This window comes from Rhinatrema bivittatum, chromosome 7 (genome assembly GCF_901001135.1).
Source record: "Rhinatrema bivittatum chromosome 7, aRhiBiv1.1, whole genome shotgun sequence".
Lineage (NCBI taxonomy): Eukaryota > Metazoa > Chordata > Amphibia > Gymnophiona > Rhinatrematidae > Rhinatrema > Rhinatrema bivittatum.
The window spans coordinates 9,552,169-9,571,279 of record NC_042621.1 but is presented as its reverse complement, the minus strand read 5'-3'; the positions used below and the strand labels follow the sequence as shown (position 1 = coordinate 9,571,279).

General features: G+C 48.7%; 1 protein-coding gene across 1 annotated transcript in view; it reads left to right on the top strand.

Annotated features, from left to right (window-relative positions):
- Positions 1-19,111, top strand: part of PLCG2 (phospholipase C gamma 2) — a 218,670-nt gene that overhangs the window by 155,824 nt on the left and 43,735 nt on the right. Inside the window, exons 19-22 of the mRNA XM_029608130.1 lie at positions 2,464-2,583; positions 9,782-9,962; positions 10,685-10,759; positions 17,485-17,588. Of these exons, the coding sequence (XP_029463990.1) occupies positions 2,464-2,583; positions 9,782-9,962; positions 10,685-10,759; positions 17,485-17,588 (480 nt within the window). The remainder of the gene's footprint in view (positions 1-2,463; positions 2,584-9,781; positions 9,963-10,684; positions 10,760-17,484; positions 17,589-19,111) is intronic.

Genomic DNA, 19,111 nt, shown 5'->3' with positions numbered 1-19,111 from the left:
ACCAAGGATTACTAAAGTGGTATGTTCTGCTTTCCCAGGCACTACCATATCAAAACTCTGCTCTGAGTTTTGATATGGTAGTGCCTGGGTGATCAGTGCATGCTCCAGTGTTGAGTCAGTAGATGGTGTGTGTGTGTGTGTGTGAGCTGCTGGCAGAGGAAGTGAAAACAGCTGAACAGAAACTGGAACCTGGCTATATAAGTTGTTATAGAAATAAGTTCTTCTGTCTAATGGCATCAAAATGATGTTGGTGCTGCTGGCCACAGCTACTTAGTTGAGCTCTGCTAGTTCCTAGAGAGAATTCCACTGATGCTTGCAGATTTCTTGCTTCATTTGGGAGGACCCTTCTAAACAACCAGGAGTGGGTGATATGGAATTTATCATGACTGATACGGTAAATGAGACTGTAAGAAATGCTGTATGGGAAGATCAGATGCTAAGGGAGTGAGACATAACTGTATAAACTCATGTTGATTGAATCAGAATAATTGTCCATACTGACCATCATCCAACTGTTCCACGAAGGTTTTGTTGCAGCAGTAAAAGAGGATGTTTGAATCTCATTCAAGAGCACAAGGCTATCATTCAGGCCGATACAGTACAGTGTGCTCCAGGCCTGAATGATAGCACAAGGCTATCATTCAGGCCGATACAGTACAGTGTGCTCCGGGTTAACAGTGCGCTCCGGTGGAGCGCACTGTTAACCCGCGTTTGGACGTGCGTTTTCGACGAGCTAGCTTTACCCCTTATTCAGTAAGGGGTGATAGCGCGTTGAAAATGCGCATCCAACCCCCTCCCCCCCCCAAAACTAATAGCGCCAGCAACATGCAAATGCATGTTGATGGCCCTATTAGTTATTCCCGCGCGATTCAGTAAGTAAAATATGCAGCCAAGCCGCACATTTTACTTTCAGAAATTAGCGCCTACCCAAAGGTAGGCGTTAATTTCTGCTGGCACCGGGAAAGTGCACAGAAAAGCAGTAAAAACTGCTTTTCTGTGCACTGGCAGAAGTAACTGGCAGAAGGTTCAGAACCTAAGAAGATAAGGTTCAGAGTGCCGATTCCTAACATGTTGCAAATATTAATGTATAACGAGGTAGATAACAATAAACATGTTAATTATATACAATATGTACAGGAGTGCATAGATGTACAGATTTGCATGGTATTAAGGATGGAGGGTAGTAAGCTAAGGGGAGGACAGAAAATGGTCTAGGGGAAGGGAGGTGGTTAGTCGGGGAATGCTTGTGTGAATAGCCATGTTTTTAGTTTCTTTCTAAATTTGAAATGGCAGGATTCGAGACGTAGTGTTGATGGCAGGGTGTTCCAATGTGAGGGGCCTACAATTGAGATGGCACGTTCTCTTGTAGTGTAATGAATTAAAAAAAAAAAATTTAAAATTGGCTCGTGGGTTGAAAACCGGACGCTCAATTTTGCCAGCGTCCGGTTTCCAAACCCATTGCTGTCAGCGGGTTTGAAAACCGACGCCAGCAAAATTGAGAGTCAGCTGTCAAACTTGCTGACAGCCGCCGCTCCAGTCAAAAAAGAGGCGCTAGGGACGCGCTGGTGTCCCTAGCGCCTCTTTTTACCGTGGGCCCTAATTTGAATAATTTGTTCTAGAGAATCGCACGCACAGGAGAGCGGGCGCTCGCCCGCTCTCCCGCAAACTTTACTGTATCGACCTGATTGAAAGGTGTTGTACCCGATTGCAATAAGGCACTCTGAAAGGAGACACCCTTGACCCCAATATTTTATTTTGTAACAATTATAAGAATCAATTCCAGCTGCCAGCGAAGAAGTGGACAGGGAACCTGGGTTCCCTAAGGAAAACTAGACTTAGGGATTTCTCCACATTTATTTATTTAAATAATTTATATACCGGAGGTTCCTGTATAATATACATATCACCCCGGTTTACATATAACAGTAACAATCGCTACATTTTGCGGTTTACATAGAACAGTATTAAACAACGAAGTTTTAATACTGTGCTTTAGGGGTGAGGGGAGAACATGCATAGTTATTGACCGCAATTTGCACCTCGAGTTCAGAGGCGGAATAATGAAGAGCATATGCCCGGTGGAGGATGATCAAGGAGGTTCTGCTGCATTGGTGAATCAGGAGCGAGGGAAGCTAAGGGGAATTTCACTAGAAGTCCAAGGGAAATTACTGATATTACACACAGACATGCACACATACACCAATGCTGTATTTTGAAGTTGAGTAGCAGATGGCCACTATCTGAACTTCTCCATAGGATTCTGGAGTATTTACTTAGTAACTGGACTTGTGAATTGGCCATTCCATGATTTACCAGCTAATGACACTTCATGGTGCAATACTGAGAACACCTAAGCGTTCTAATTATATGCGATACATTACAATTCTGCAAGGCCTTTCCGAATGATAGTCTCTTCTTAAGAGCAAACCATTGTGCCTAACTATGGAGGCCTTTTGTTTGCAGGTGGTACTACAATAATCTGAGTCGAGGAGAAGCCGAGGACATGCTGATGAGAATCCCCCGAGATGGAGCTTTCTTGGTCAGAAAGAGAGAGCAACCCAATTCTTATGCTGTGACATTCAGGTATTGGGGGGGAATAATCTTGTCTGTGTATGGTCACAAGCTTTGCATGCAATTTATATGACCCTGTTTGTATTTCATTTAATTTAGTTTGAGAATACACAAAATGTGTAGATTCCCAATGATGGGAAGCTGAGGCCTGTCTTGGATTCATTGGGAGAATGGTGGCCAGTTCTTTAAACTGGGCCTCTGCCCTCTTCTAGAAGGGCCGCCTCCACGGCAGAGAGGACACTTCAGCTGGATGGTTTATGCAGGGGACAGTCTTGGGTCTCTCCACCGAGACTACCACTTGCTTTTACACGCTGTGCATGACGACTGCATTTATTTTTATTTTCCGGTATCTGGAGCCCTTTTAAAACAAAATAATAAAAATTCTGGTATGCACAGAACTGGCAAAGCTCTTTTCAAACATAGATCCTTTGTCTTTCTTATGAAATGTCTGAGGTTTAAATTTCTCTCGCACTCACCGGTGTGGGTGTGTGTCTGTGTGTGTGGAGGAGGGGAGCACATAATCAGGGTATTTTTAATGACGGTGAGCTTTTCCTGTGGCTTTGGGCTTCCAGCTCAGTTGGGATGTCTCTCTAAAGGACTGCGGTGCCATGAGCCCTCAAAGTATAAAATAAGTGTTTTCCAGGCTCAAACAGCCTGACTGAACATCACCCTCCTGGAATTGGCACATGCACGTTTAGCCGCCTTAAGAAGAGCCATTCCCGGGGGGGGGGGGGGCGTCTTTAAGTCGGAAGAGAAAAACTGTGTGGGTGCACGCAGTTTTTTTTTTTCAACTGCGCATGACCTGTTTTTGTCCCCCGCTTGGCTCGCAGGTGCGGGCCCTGTTTCCATGCATAATTTGCGCCTACTTGTTTCCCAAGGGAAATATCACTCATTGCTTCCCTTTGAAACATTTACTGTGCACACAATTTAGAAAAAGCACTTGTTGCACTTGGCAACTCTTTCTGGAGGACAGGTCCATTACTTATAATTAACCAGATAGACTTTGGTTTCTCCACCTATTATTTCTTGGGAAGAACAAACCGGAACTGGTTTCATATTGGGATTTACTGGGTACTTGTAGGCAGCCCGGAAAGGCCACTATTGGAGACAGATTGCCTGGCTCAATGACCCTTGATCTGACCTAGCCTGGCATGTCCTATGTTCTGAAGTGGGCTATTTATAAATTGCCCCTTTCCTAGCGTGTAGCAGATGGACTCAGGACCAATGGGTATAGTGTACTCCTGATAGCAGTTGGGAGACGGAGTCAGATTTCATGCTGACGTCAGCCTACATATACCCGTGCAGGAAGCTTAGCTCTTCAGTATTTCTTCGTCTCCTAAGCAGTTAGGGACACTACACACACTTGCACAGTGTTAGAAAATCCAAACCAAAGAAGAAAGAAATCTTACTTCTACAAGACGAGTCCCGCTCTCCTGCGGTGATACCTAAGGGTCCTTCCCCCAGTCAAGAATTCCTGAGGTGATTTCCGAGATCCCTCCGAGGCAAGCCTCAGTCCAGTAGCCGGTTCCTGGCATGGACTTAGCCCCCAGAGTGACTGAGAGGCAGCGGGTGCAATACTGAGCACGGCGGTGAAGGTATTTTCCCTCTCTCCCCCACAGCCGTGGACCGCTCGGCACGAGACCGGGAAGCGCCGAGACAAGGTACGGTAGAAAACTTTCTTAAAGTCTCCGGTCTCTGAGGCTCGGTTAGCCACACAGATCGTCCTTACGGCGTCTGTTAAATCGAGTTGAGCAGCCCGTCTGGGCTAGACCCCGATCCGGTGCGAGGGTCATCACACGTGGAGACCCTCCGGGGGGGTCGCCATCTTGCCTGCGTGATCGTTGGCGCCATTTCCCCCTTTGATCGCCGTATTGTCTGCACAACTGAGCCGTGCGCACAGTGGCGGGCTGGGCGCACAAACAACTTGTGCGCACAGCGACGCACACAACGGTGCCGAGCGCACAGATAGGCCTGTGCGCACAGTGGTGCATGCATCCTCACTAAGCGCAAAAATTGCGGCCTGCACGCACATCTTCCGCATCCTGCATGCACATTGTCGGCGCACCCGGAGTGCACAACTAAGTTTCCTGGCGTGTGCACCTACGTGCACAGACGAGTTTTGAGCCACGCCACACACACAAATCATGGCACCGCCGGCCAAGAAAGCCAAGGGACAAGCCCTCTGCCCAGCCTGCCACCTGAGAGCTATGCAACCCGAAGTGGCCTCTGCCCTATGCCTGCAGTGCGAAGAGTCTCAAGGGGAACCAAAGCAAGGCCCCCCTCAGCCAGTAGAGGTATCCAGATCCACCAATGATAGTACCCTGGACCTCTGTATCTCTGACTCGGCCCCTCCTCATATGGGCACCTCGGGGAACTCCACTGGATTCAATATGGACCCAGGGACCTTTTCCTGGGTGGAATTCTTCAAAGGGCCGCAAACCTTTGTCCAGGCGCAATCGGTACCGCCTGTGACACAACCACAGTCTCCACCAGAAGCACGACCTTCCAAGCTCCTCTTGGCCCCCCCTCCCCCCCCGAGACATGCCCCATCCAGGCAAAAGCCTCCCCTTAGGGGACCCAGACACCTTGGGGGAAGAACCTGACTCCCTGGAGGAAGGGGCAATCCCTCCAGGGATGGAACCATACCGAACCATGATGCGATTCTTCTCCAAAGATGAGTTACCAGATCTTGTGTCTCTGAGCCTGAAGACGCTGGCCATTCCTGGCACAAGTACCACAGTGGAGACAAAGACGAACTCAGTTTTGGTCGGTCTCCGTCAGGCATCATGCTATTTCCCAAATCTGCAGGCCGTACAACAACTGATTGACCTGGAATGGAATGCTACGGAGGCCAGCTTCAAAGGAGTATGGCCCCTAGAAGCTCTATACCCCCTGGAACCCACGGCCAAGGAACTCCTAGGGTTCCCAAACGTGGACACCATGGTCTGCGCTATCTCAAAGCGCACTACCATCCCAATTGAAGGAGGAGCTGCACTCAAGGATGCCCAGGACAGACGTCAGGAATCCATCCTTAAACAGTCATTTGATGTCGCAGCAATGACCCTGCAGATCGCTTTCTGCTGTGCCTTTGTGACACGTGCCTGCTTGCTTCTCCCAGGAACGCAACCACTTCCGCTGAAACATTAGAACCGGCAATATCTTTCCTCACGGATGTGACCTGACCCGGTGCGCACCTCAGCTAGGGGCGTCTAATCCATAGTGGCAGCCAGAAGGCAACCATGGCTCCGAAATTGGTCAGCCAACGCGACCTCTAAGACGAAACTCATGAGAGTGCCTTTTAAAGGATCCCTCCTGTTCGGAAGCGAACTGGAGAAGTTAGCCAACAAATGGGGCGAATCCCCAGAACCTTGGTTACCGGAAGACAGGAACAAAAGAAACCAACGCTCCTCCCCCCGAAGAACCAAGGGCAGAGGAGTCCAGTGTTTTAGACTGTACAAAAACACATACCAAGCACCTCGCCCCGCAGGTAGGGCCCAGTCCTTTCGGAACAGACACAACAAGAGGGGAGCTGGCTCAGGTACAAGCCCCGTCCGCACCCCACAATGAGAATCAACAGACCCATCCACAGGAAGAAGACATAGGGGGCAGACTTACCCTCTTCTACCAAAGATGGGTCGAGATAACGTCGGAGAAGTGGGTCGTAACCATCATTCGAGAGGGATACTATCTGGACTTCCACAGCATCCCTCCAGACAAATTTGTGAGATCACCGTGCCACTCCCTCTCCAAGAGGACGGCAGTGGAAACCTCACTGACAAAACTACTCAGCCTAAAGGCGATAACCTCAGTGCCCATGCACCAACAAAATACTGGTCACTATTCCATCTATTTTATCGTCCCCAAGAAGGAGGGAACGTTCCGGCCCATCCTGGACCTTAAGATCGTCAATCGCTACCCAAGGGTACCGCACGTCTGCATGGAAACCCTACGCTCGGTCATAAGGGCAGTACAACAGGGAGAATTCTTGACTTCACTGGATCTATCCAAAGCCTATATCCACATCCCGGTCCACCAAGACCATCAGTGTTTCCTACGCTTTGCGATACTGGACCATCATTACCAGTTCCGGGTGCTACCCTTCGTCCTAGCTACTGCTCCTCGGATGTTCACCAAAATCATGGTGGTAGTGGCAGCGACACTGAGGAAAGAAGGAATCCTCGTACATCTGTATCTGGACAATTGGCTGATCAGGGCAAAATCTCCAGAGGAAAGTTACCAGGCGATCACCAAAGTCAAGAATCTATTGCAGAATCTCGGGTGGGTCATCAACACAGTCAACAGTTGCCTGCAGCCCTCCCAATCGCTAAAGTACCTGGGAGTCCGGTTTGACACCGAGCAAGACAAGGTTGTCCTTCCCCCCTCCAAGGAGAAGGAAACTGATGGGTCAGCTATGAAAACTGTTGAACTATGCTCGTCCCAATGTATGGGACTACCTCTAAGTTCTCGGTCTCATGACATCAACCCTAGAAGTTGTCCCATGGGCAAGGGCCCACATGCGCCCACTACAACGTTCCCTACTGTCATGATGGAACCCGATGTCCCAGAACTACTCCATTCATCTCCAGCTACCGGCAGAGGTTCAGACCCAGTTCCAATGGTGGCTACAGGAAGACCATCTGAGCACGGGAGTAAGACTATCCCCACCGATCTGGATCTTGCTCACCAGGGATGCGAGCCTGCGAGGGTGGAGAGCCCACTGCCAGGGACTGATGGCCCAGGGGCAATGGGACAAGGAAGAGTCGGGATGGAACATAAACAGACTGGAAGCCCGAGCAGTCAGACTAGTCTGTCTACGATTCAGCCACAGACTCCGGGGCGAATCTGTCAGTCATGTTGGACAACGCCACAACAGTTGCCTACATTAACCGCCAGGGAGGAACCAGAAGCCAATAAGTGTCCCTGGAAATAGACCCCCTAATAGCGTGGGCGGAAGCAAACCTGCAAGGGATCTCAGCCGCCCACATCGCGGGAAAAGACGTCACTGTGGACTACCTCAGCAGAGAGTCTAGACCTAGGGGAATGGACGCAGTTGACCACAGCCTTCCAGTTGATAGTAAACCACTGGGGAACCTCAGCCATGGATCTCCTGGCAACCCAGTCCAACACCCAAGTTCCCAAGTTCTTCAGCTGCAGACAAGAACCGCATTCCCGGGGAATCGACGCCCTCGCCCAGACCTGGCCACAGGAAGACATGCTGTATGCCTTTCCACCATGGCCACTACTGGGCAGGATCATCCACAAGATGGAACACCACAGGGGGCTAGTATGTCTAGTGGCCACAGACTGGCCAAGAAGGCCATAGTACGCAGACATGCGAAGACTTCTTGTGGGGAATCCTCTATGCCTACCTCCACACAGGGACCTTTTCCGGCAAGGACTGATCCTCCACGAAGACCCAACTCAATTCTCTCTTACAGTCTGGCCATTGAGAGGACGTGCTTGAAGAAGAGCGGATACTCTAAGGCAGTGATTGACACTTTACTCCGAGCACACAAGTTCTCCACGTTTCTAGCTTACATACGAATATGGAGAATAGTCAAAGCCTGGTGTGAGGACCGCGAGATCTTCCACGGACAGCCAAAATCCCCATGATCCTGGAATTTCTGCAGGACAGCTTGAAGAAGGGGTTGTCTCTCAACTCCCTCAAGGTTCAGTTGGCCGTGCTGGCCTGCTTCAGAGCCAAAGTGGACGACATCAGTCTATCAACCCACCCAGATGTTTTCCACTTCCTTAGAGGGGTCAAATAAATCCGACCACCATTAAAGTGGCCAGTGCCCCTATGGAATCTCAATCTAGTACTAGACTTCCTAGCAGCAGCTTCCTTCAGACCTACTCATGGTCTGTCACTATGGCTACTGACCTTGAAGACTGCATTCCTAGTGGCAATATGTTCAGCCTGTCGCATCTCTGAGCTTCAAGCCCTATCCTGTTGAGAACCATTCCTCGGGTTCACACCGGGATCCATACAACGACGTACGGTCCCCTCTTTTCTTCTGAAGGTGATTTCTCAATTTCATCTAAACCAAACCATATCTCTACCATCTCCAGACAAACATAAGGACTCTGAAGACTCACGCTGTCTTCGCCACCTAAACGTTGACAGACTCCTAGTCCAATACCTGGAAAGATTGGAATCTGTATGAAAGACGAACCACCTATTCATCCTTCAAAGCGGGAAGAAACAAAGGGAAGCGGCCTCACAGGCAACCATAGCCCGCTGGAACAAAGAAGTAATCAGGGCGGTCTATGTAGAGACAGGGAAGCCTCCACCTCTACCAGTCAAGGCCCATTCTACAAGGGCCCAGGCAGTATCCTGAGCAGAAACCAAGATGCTGTCACCTGCCAAGATCTGTTGGGCAGCGACGTGGTCCTCCATACATACCTTCTCGAGGTTCTACCACCTGGATGTCCAGGCCCGAGAGGACACATCCTTTGCAAGGGCAGTACTAAGTGGGTCACGGGCAGCCTCCCACCCGGTTTGGGAGTAGCTTTTGTATATCCCATTGGTCCTGAGTCCATCTGCTACATGCTAGGAAATGGATAAATTATTTACCTGATAATTTCATTTTCCTTAGTGTAGACAGATGGGCTCAGCATCCCGCCCACGGCTGCCCCAAAATCTGGAACCCTCGGGTAACAATCCCCGATATCAAGACAAGCACGGGTAAGCCAGGTATTACCCCTAGTTCAAGACATCCATAGTTGCCGGGCGTCGGCGTTTTTCGGTTGAGTGCACTGGCGGTCTCCAATTTGGAAATCAGTTGAACCAGTCCTAGTTAATCAAATTAATCAAGTTAGCCAAGTTAATCAAGTTATTAAAACACACATATATCCACAATTGCTTTTCGAGGAGAATACAGAAGAGCTAAGCTTCCTGCACGGGTATATGTAGGCGGACGTCAGCTTGAAATCTGACTCTGTCTCCCAACTGCTGTCAGGAGTACACTATATCCATTGGTCCTGAGTCCATCTGTCTACACAAAGGAAAACAAAATTATCAGGTAAGTAATTTCTCCATTTAAATAGGAAGCCCTCTTCTTCCCAATGCAGGAGAGTTGGTTTTCCTGCCCAGGGGCTCACCACCAGAACCTTTACTGAGCTGAGTAAGAGAAAGGTTATTGGGAGCCAACCACACTTTATTCTTTTCATTTCGGCCAGCTCAGTTTCTTTATATTTTGTGATTTCACAGGGCGGAAGGAAAAGTGAAGCACTGCCGTATCCACCAGGACGGACACCACTTTGTGCTGGGAACCTCTGCCTACTTTGATAGCTTGGTGGAACTTGTTAGCTACTATGAAAAGCACCCGCTGTACCGGAAGATGAAACTGCGGTACCCAGTTACCGAGGAGCTGCTGGACCGCTACAACATGGTAAGTGCCTTCTCAGCATGGTAATCCAGAGAACGACTCTTTGTTGGCGTCATGTCGGCTCTCGTCACGGGCATGCAACAAGGTTCTTAGTGGATGAGGACAGTGAGGTCTTGCCTTGCTTCTTGCAGAGCAGGATGCCCAGGCTGTGAACTACTCCTCATGGTGGAAGCACAAACCTCCCTCCCTTTATGTTTTTTGTATCCTTTGCCAACATCTGGATTGTGAAGGGCAGTCTATCTGTCAAAGGGATATTCTTGCAAAAAGTATGGGAAAGTGTTTTCTAAAGGGATTTAGGTGCATACCCAGGGAATTAGGTGCCTAAGATCCCCAAGGTGGGAAAACTGCCCTAGGCACAGTTGCAGCTGTATTCAGGCATTGTGAGAGTAGAGTTGTCATTCCCGGGGCTTGCATTTGTATGAGGGAGAATTCAGTTCTATGCTGTGCGTAAAATTTTCAATTCTGCATTCAGTGCTGCTGCCCTGGGACCCCCATTGCACAAGAAGCAGAGGCAGAATATATGGATAGTGTGTTATCCTTGTGACTCTAGCCAGTTAGGGAGATAATGGGACTTACCCAAGGTCACACCCAGGCATGTGATTGGCATATAATGTCGAGTCAATGCGTTGATCAGTTGAAGACACCTTCTTGTATTGCGTGGGTCCCCAAGTTTGCCAGAGTTTTTTACAACATGCCTCCCCCTTTGTTTTCTCATTGCATTTCAGGAAAAGGACATCAATTCACTTTACGATGTGAAGGGGCGGATGTACGTGTTTCCCAATGAAATAGCTCCTTCAACGGTACGCCTTCCTCGGTCCAGAAGTTGCAACCCTAAAAGCAGACTACATGTTTCCTTTCACTGTGTGGATGACAGTAGGGAGGTTTCTGAATCTTTTCTATTTTGAAAGCAGTGAAAAACATGAACTAGAAGCATTAAACTACTGTAGCTGTTGTATGTAGCTAAAATATATATATATATATATGAAATGGAAGCTCCTTTCAAAGGAACTTTCCTTTTCCAGCCTGCTACTTCAGCACCCATATCCTTGGTAACATCCACCAACAGTGGTCTCCCAGTTTCATGTTTATTCCTTTCCACAAGTCTTGTGCGGTTAGGGTGCCCAGTCCAGGACAGTCATGGTACTTTTATGGTAATTGTTCTGTGTACTTTGAAAGCAAGGCCATTCACATCGGGCCTATTTTTTATGCACAGAAAAAAGAAATTTGACTGAATGTCTTACATGACACACAGGATCTAGGATTTTGCATCGTGGCATGTGTGTATGTGTGTGTGTGTGTATGTGCAGATAGCGTGGTGCATCATTACCCCTCTACTGCTTCCCCCTTTCATTGTCACCTTTCCTCCTGCTCTCTTCCAGCCTCTTCTCTTTCTCCCCACCACATGTTACTCTGCACTCTGTTTCCCCTCCCAGTTTCTCATCTGTCTCACACTTCTCCATCTCCCAGCCCACTTAAATTCATCTCCATTTGCCCCCTTAAGTTCCTATTCAGCTCCTTTCCACCTTCCCACAACGTTCGTCTCTATCTCCTCCACACATGCCTATGGTTTCCTATCGATTTCCTCCTCCTCCGCCAGGATCCTCTTCATCTCACCCTGCCCTTGCATTTCTCTCTCCTCTCTCTTCCCTCTTCCCCATCATCCCAGGTTCTTTCCATCGTCCCATGTGCCCCCGTCCCTTCAGTTATTTTCCCCCATGGTGCACATTTCCTTTGTAATCAGGATACATGGATAGGGGAAGAGGAGCAGCTGTAATGACTGAGAGCGCCTGCCTGCTCACTTTGGCCTCAATGCTGCCGGCTTGCCAGCATCACTGATATGGAAGGAGGCAGGTTGGCCTTTTAAAAATGAAAATATTTTATATGGCTTTTATCAAGGAGATTATATTCTGGAGATGTGTTGCCCCCTGTTCTACCTGCTGACATACGTGATCAGCTGGTGGGGTGTAGGCTTTTTGATTAGATCTCGCTGGGGGTCAGAGGACAACTTGAGCGGGGAGAAATGTAATTATAGTAGCGGCCCCACCCACAACCTTTTTTTTTTAATGGATTTTTCTTTGCCCTTCAAAGTCTGTACATGTGTCTTGAGCTTATTTTGTGGCCTGCTGCTTGACCATCCTATCTTGTGACGTTGAATTTCTCTCAGTTAGAATGCACTGCACTCTGTTGGATGGCTGGTGCCCTTGGAGCCTATAAGCTAATAAGTGCTCTTTGGGATCAGGTGGTGAAAAGGAAAGGGCTAGCAAACATTTAAAAAATTGCTGTCGTTAGAAATATAAGTATTCCTAGCGTGTAGCCAGATGAACTCAGGACAATGGGTTATGTGCTCCCTTGCTAGCAGATGGAGATGGAGTCAGGTTTCAAAGCTGAAGTCACCTTAGATACACCCCTGCAGTGGCCTCAGCCCTTCAGTATCTCTCCGTCTCCTAGCAGATGTGAATGTGCTTTCCCTGAGGTGATTTCCGAGATCCTTCAGTGGTGTGCCTTGGTCCGGTAGCCGGTTCCCGGTGTGGACATTGCTGCGAAAGCAGCTGAAAGGCAGCGAGTGCAGGAAGCCGAACACAGCAGTGACGGCCCATGCCCTCTCCCCCCCGCAGCCGGAGACCATCTCTGTACTCAGCCAGTAAGGGCTGAGCCCAGGTAAGTGAAAGAAGAACTCCTCCGATTCAGAGACATGGAAGGGCTCCGGTAAGTCTTTCCTTCGGTCTCTTGGTTGGCACGCCATAGCAATTATGTTTACAATCCTGTTGGGGCAAGGGAAGGGGGTTTCCGAGCAGGTTGAATGGCCCTCCGATGGGCTAGGCCCCGCTTCATGCTCGGTGAGGCACTCCACATGGCAGGCCACGGTGGTGACATCTTGCGCTCGGTTTTGTGTGGTGCCATTTTCTCCCATAGACCGTCGGTGCACACGTAAATGCGCATATAGGTACGCGCTCACGTGTGTGCTTAACTGCAAACATACCTACGCGTGTAAGTATATGCAATCATTCGTGTACAAATGGACGCTTATACTTACGCTCGTCAGGGCAGATTTGTGCGTGCTTGAGTTCAAGCAGCCATTTATCAGTTCCAGGTGTTACCCTTCGGCCTGGCCACCGTCCCCAGAACATTCTCCAAAATTATGGTGGTCATGGTACCGAGGAAAGAAGGGTACACCCTTACTTGCAGGACTGGCTGATCCAGGCGAAATTGTTGGAAGAGAGCCTCCAGTTGACCAGCAGAGTCACGTCCCTGCTTCAGGAAGTTGGTTGGGTTGTGAACATGGACAAAAGCAACCTCAAGCCCTCCCAGTCCCTAGAGCCACCTGGGAGTCCAGTTGGACACTAAGCAGGACAAACTCTTCCTCCCACCCTTGAGGATAAGGAAGCTGATGTGCCAATTGTGTCTGTTAGTGAACACAATGCGCCCTAGGGTGTGTGAAATTATTTCTAGGTTCTTGGCCTGATGGCATCAACCCTGGAGGTAGTATCATGGGCAAGGGCACACATGCGGCCACTCCAACACTCCCTACTGTCATGTTGGAATCCACTGTCTCAAGACTACTCAATTCGCCTCCACCTACCGATGGAAGTATGCTCTCGGCTCCAGTGGTAGCTACAGGAAGTTCACCTAAGCAAGTGTGTAAGCCTGTCCTCACCAAACTTGCTAGTCTTCACAACGACGTGAGCCTCCAAGAGTGGGGAGCTCACTGTCAGGAACTGACAACCCAGGGGCGATGGACCAAGGAAGAGGTGTGCTGGAACATAAACTGCCTGGAAGATCGAGCGTTCAGATTAGCATGTCTGCAACAGCCATAGACTCCAGGGCCAGGTGGTCCGCGTGATGTCGGACAATGCAACAATGGCAGCCTACATCAACCACCAGGGAGGAACCAAAAGCCACCAAGTGTCTCTGGAAATAGATCCCCTTTTGGAATGGGTGGAGTTAAATCTACAGGGGATCTCTGCCTCCCACATTGTGGGAAAAGTCGTCATAGCAGACTTTCTCAGCAGGGAGAGTCTGGATCCAGGAGAATGGGCATTGTCGACAAGAGCCTTTCTGCTCCTGGTAGATCACTGGGGCCTCCCGTCCATCAACGTGCTGGCCGCATCTCACCATGCAAAGGTCCCCCGAATCTTTAGTCGCAGAAGAGATCAGCTCTCCCAAGGGATCAACACTTTTGTCCAGACCTTAGTGGCCAGAGGAAGACTTACTGTATGCCTTCCCCTCATGGCATGTGCTAGGCAAGGTTATTCACAAGATCGTATGACAGAGGATTAATCCTTCTAGTGGCCTGAATTGGCCCAGATGCCTGTGATATGCAGACATGCAGAGGCTTCTGGAGGCGAGCCCCCTTTGCCTCCCTCCGCACAGGAACCTGCTCCAATCAGGTCCGATCCTTCACGAGAACCCAACTCTGTTTTGCCTTTTGGTCTGACCCTTGAAAGGGCTTGCCTGATGAAGCATGGATATTCAGTGGCAGTAATTGCCACTTTGCTCCGCGCATGGAAGTTCTCGACGTCCTTGGTGTATGTGCGGATCTGGAGAATATTTGAGGTCTGGTGCGAGGAATGCATGGTGCCCCCTCGGATGACCAAAATCCCCATGTTTCTGGAATTTTTACAGGACGATCTGAACAAAGGATTGTCCCTCAACTTCTTGAAGGTCCAGGTTGCGGCTGTCTCCTGTTTCCCGTGGCCCGTGTCCTAAAATGGGTTAAACATCTCCAACCACCCTTAAGGTGATCAGTCCCCCTATAAAATCTCAATCTAGTATTGGACTTTTTAGCAGGGCCTTCCTTTCAGCCGCTGCACAGTCTGTCCCTAAGCCTATTAACGCTGAAGACAGGTCTGGGACAAGGCCACAGTTACCTCCTCGCCCTTCTTGACATCTCAGCGGCCTTTGACACCATCAGCCACCACCACCTCCTGACACGGCTAGAAAGCATCGGCATCTCAGGAATAGCTCTTGCTTGGTTCAAATCCTATCTCTCTAACAGAAAGTTCTCTGTGAAAATTGGAAACAACCTATCTGCCTCATACCCCCTACAACAAGGAGTCCCGCAAGGCTCATCACTCTCATCTACCCTATTCAACATTTACCTCACTCCCCTCTGCCACCTCCTCACTGACCTTAAACTCAAATTCTACCTTTATGCTGATGATGTACAGATCATCATTCCCATTCACAACTCCATATCTGACGCCCTCGAGCACTGGGAAAAGTGCCTTGCAGCCATCAACGCCCTCCTCACCAACCTTCAGCTTGCTCTCAACACCAACAAAACGGAACTCCTTCACATCTCCTCGCACCCCCCTGACCTCCTACCTAACGACCCTAAACTTAACCTCCTCACAGCTCAACCCTCCGTTAGAGACCTCGGAGTCCTTCTTGATCCCAACCTAAGTATGAAACCTCACATCAACTCCATCCTCAAAACTGGCTTCTTCAAGCTAAATGTACTAAAGAAACTCAGACCCCTGCTCTACGCCCATGACCTCCGCACAGTGATCCAAGCTACCCTCACCTCCAAACTAGATTACTGTAATGCCCTCCTCTTAGGGCTCCCATTGTCTTCTATCAAACCCCTTCAACTTCTGCAAAATGCTACTGCAAGACTCATTACAAACACACGCAAACATGACCATATTACCCCCATCCTCAAGGATTTACATTGGCTCCCCATAATGTCCCGTATACACTACAAAACTCTGACCATAATTCACAAGTCCATTTACACCCACAACTCCAACTGGCTCGACCTCCCTTTCACTGCCCCCCTGTCCATCCGAGCCACCAGATCTACCAACAAAGGCACCCTACACGTTCAATCCTTGAAACAGGCACATCTCTCCTCCACCCGAGACCGTGCCATCTCCATTGCCGGGCCCGTTCTCTGGAATACACTACCTGTCCACATGCGACTTGAACCCTGTGCATTTAAATTCAAAAAGAAATTAAAAACTCTCCTGTTCAACCATGCTTACACAGAATAACTCCCTCCACTCCCCCTCGCAGTCCCCTTTCAGGTAACCTCCTTATTAAGGAGACTTTCATTGTAAATTGTTTTGGTTATTACCTTCTTGTTCTCCTATCCTTCCTACTGCCTTTCTGTTCTTCCCCCCGCCCAGTTACATTCCCCTGTTGCAATGTATTTTCCAATCTTTCAGTTACTATGTGAACCGGTATGATGTCCCCACAAATACCGGTATATAAAAGTTTCTAAATAAATAAATAAATAAGACTGTATTCTTGGTGGTGATATGCTCAGCTCGTCACATCTCTGAATTCCAGGTGTTGTTATGTCGGGAGCCATGTCCAGGAGTGTTATAGCTTCGCACTGTTCCATCCTTCTTGCCAAAAGTAGTCTCAGAGTTTTACTTGAATCAGTCCATTTCCTTGCCATCCCTAGACAGACACAAAGACATGGAAGACTACTGCCTCCTATGCCACATAAACGTCAGTAGGCTTGCTTTTAGTACGATATCTGGAAATCTTGGAACCGGTGCGCAAGAATGGACCGCTTGTTTGTTCTTCATGGTGGAAGGAAACAAGGCGAAGCAGCTTCAAGAGCTACCATGGCTTGCTGGATCAAGGAAGTGATCACAGGAGCTTATGTAGAGGCAGGGAAGCCATTACCCTTTCAGGTTAAAGCTCATTCCACTAGGGCCCAGGCAGTATCCTGGGCGGAAGCTAAGCTGCTGTCTCCCGTTGACATCTGCCAAGCAGCAACGTGTTCTTCCTTGCACATCATCTCCAGGTTCTATTGCCTGGACGTCCAAGCTCGAGAGAGCGCAGCCTTTGGGAGAGCAGTGCTAACCAGACTGCGGGCAGCCTCCTGCCCTGTTCGGGAGTAGCTTTTGTACATCCCATTAGTTCTGAGTCCATATGGCTACATGCTAGGAAATGGAGGAATTACATACCTGATAATTTAATTTTCCTTAGTGTAGACAGATGGACTCAGAATCCCGCCCATGGCTGCCCATGAACGGTACCAAGGAATCGCCCATGAGGTGAATCTCGATTCCAAGATTGCTCTATCCCTAGATCAGGGCATACATAATATTGCTGGGATTCAGTGCTTATGTTTGGTTGAGTACGGTTACGGTCATCCATTTTTTAATCGCTTCAAGTTTATCAAGTGTTACTATTGAAAAACTTGATTAAAATTTGATTATGTCCACCATGGCTTTTGAAGAGAATACTGAATGGCTGAGGTCACTGCAGGGGTATATCTAGGGTGACGGCAGCTTCGAAACCTGACTCCATCTGCTAGCAGAGGAGCACATAGCCCATTGGTCCTGAGTCCATCTGTCTACACTAAGGAAAACGAAATTATCAAGTAAGTAATTTTTGCAATTTGTCGCACCAGGGATCCTCCTAGCTAAGTTTTTAAGTAACAACTACAACAAAAAAAAAAAAAAGTAACTAAAGCAAGGGGTAGGACAGAGTGTTGGCTGAGCAAGGGTGCCTCTTCTTCTGGTAATCCTGCCCACTGGCTAATACTTTCCTTCTCCTGAATTCTCAGAGAACAGTGAAAGCTTTGTATGACTACAATGCCATGAGAGGCGATGAGCTGAGCTTCTGCAAAGGGGCCCTGATTCACAATGTGAACAAGGAAGCTGGAGGCTGGTAAGAGAGAGGGACGAGCCGGGAGGGGCTGGGGAGTTTAACACTGCAGTTTTCTTTGTGCTTCTTTTCTGTATCGGGTTTGAGGGCGCACTCACCTCTGTTTCTCTTGTCTCTGCTCACCCTGAAGGTGCCATGTGAACCTGCTCTGAAAGTGAGGTGCAGTCCGTGCTGAAATTTAATGCTATCGGGACAGCACTTTTTCCCAAGCAAAGAGAGTGCTGTTTTATGTTTTGTTTTTTTCTTTTACATAAATATAAATAAGAAATGTGAAGATTTGATAATGAATAGCTTTTATTTTTTTATTGTTCGGGTTGGAAGCTTCTTCCTGTTCCTTTGGACTTTCTGCTCATGAGGAACTGGTCTCTTTTGGGCTACAGTATATCTCCCCACCCCCCCACCACCCGAACTCACCTAGCCCACTCATTGCAGTGAGCAGCCTGGGCCACGGAGGGGTGGGTGGCACCACTCACTGGCATTCCTTCCTGACCCCCCTTCAGTCGTGGGCCCTAGATCCGGCCACCAGGCGTCACCATTGTGCAACGATTGGGCCTCCCTTTGCTCCGCAGAGGCTTTCAACGCTGCCTCCTCGGCATCCCCAGGGAGCAGAAGATCTGACCCTGGAATCAAACCTGCCCCCTCCGCGTGGCAGCACAAAGCACTTGCTACTGAGCCCCCTGGCTGGCCCTGATTGTTTGCTTTTTAATATTTTTCAGTCTGTTGGCGAGGTTGAGATAGTAGCGCTATAAACTTCAGAAAGAAAGAAATTAACTTTGAAATGAAAGGGAGGGGTGTCAGCTAAAGAGGGGATGCTGTCTGCTCATCTAGGCAAGAGTTCTTGGATGTGGAGTGAGATCTTACGAGTATCGTACCCCATGGCTGGCAGCTGGGATGTATCCTGAGTAGCAAGGTCCAATAAAGCAAATCGGAAGGTGGTCCCACGTAGCCAAGGCAAAAAACAACAAGGGGACAACCTTATACCGTGGAAAGATTTATTAATATTTAATTACAGAGCCCGACTCCGGCCGAGTTTCGCCAATTAAGGCTGCATCAGGGGATGACTTCTGATGTCAAATGAACCTGCCTCATTGCTTTTGAGACATTGCAAAATATTACAGATACATCGATTTATTTTTGCCCTAGTTCTACATAAATTTGAGCGTGACATGCTGTCAGATTGTGAAGTGGAAATAATTATATGCAGGATCAAGATTGAAATTTGACAAAAGAATCTATTTGTGTAGGTTCATTTGACATCAGAAGTCATCCCCTGATGCAGCCTTAATTGGCGAAACTCGGCCGGAGTCGGGCTCTGTAATTAAATATTAATAAATCTTTCCACGGTATAAGGTTGTCCCCTTGTTGTTTTTTGTCCTGAGTAGCAAGGACAGCAAGAATCGGACAGACTGGACAGGCCGCTGGATCTTTTTTTCTGCCTTCACTTACCACGTTACAGTGTGAAACTTGTTTTGGCCATGTTTTGGCGCATCCCAAGGGAACGCTCGATTCCTTCCTGCTGCAGTGCT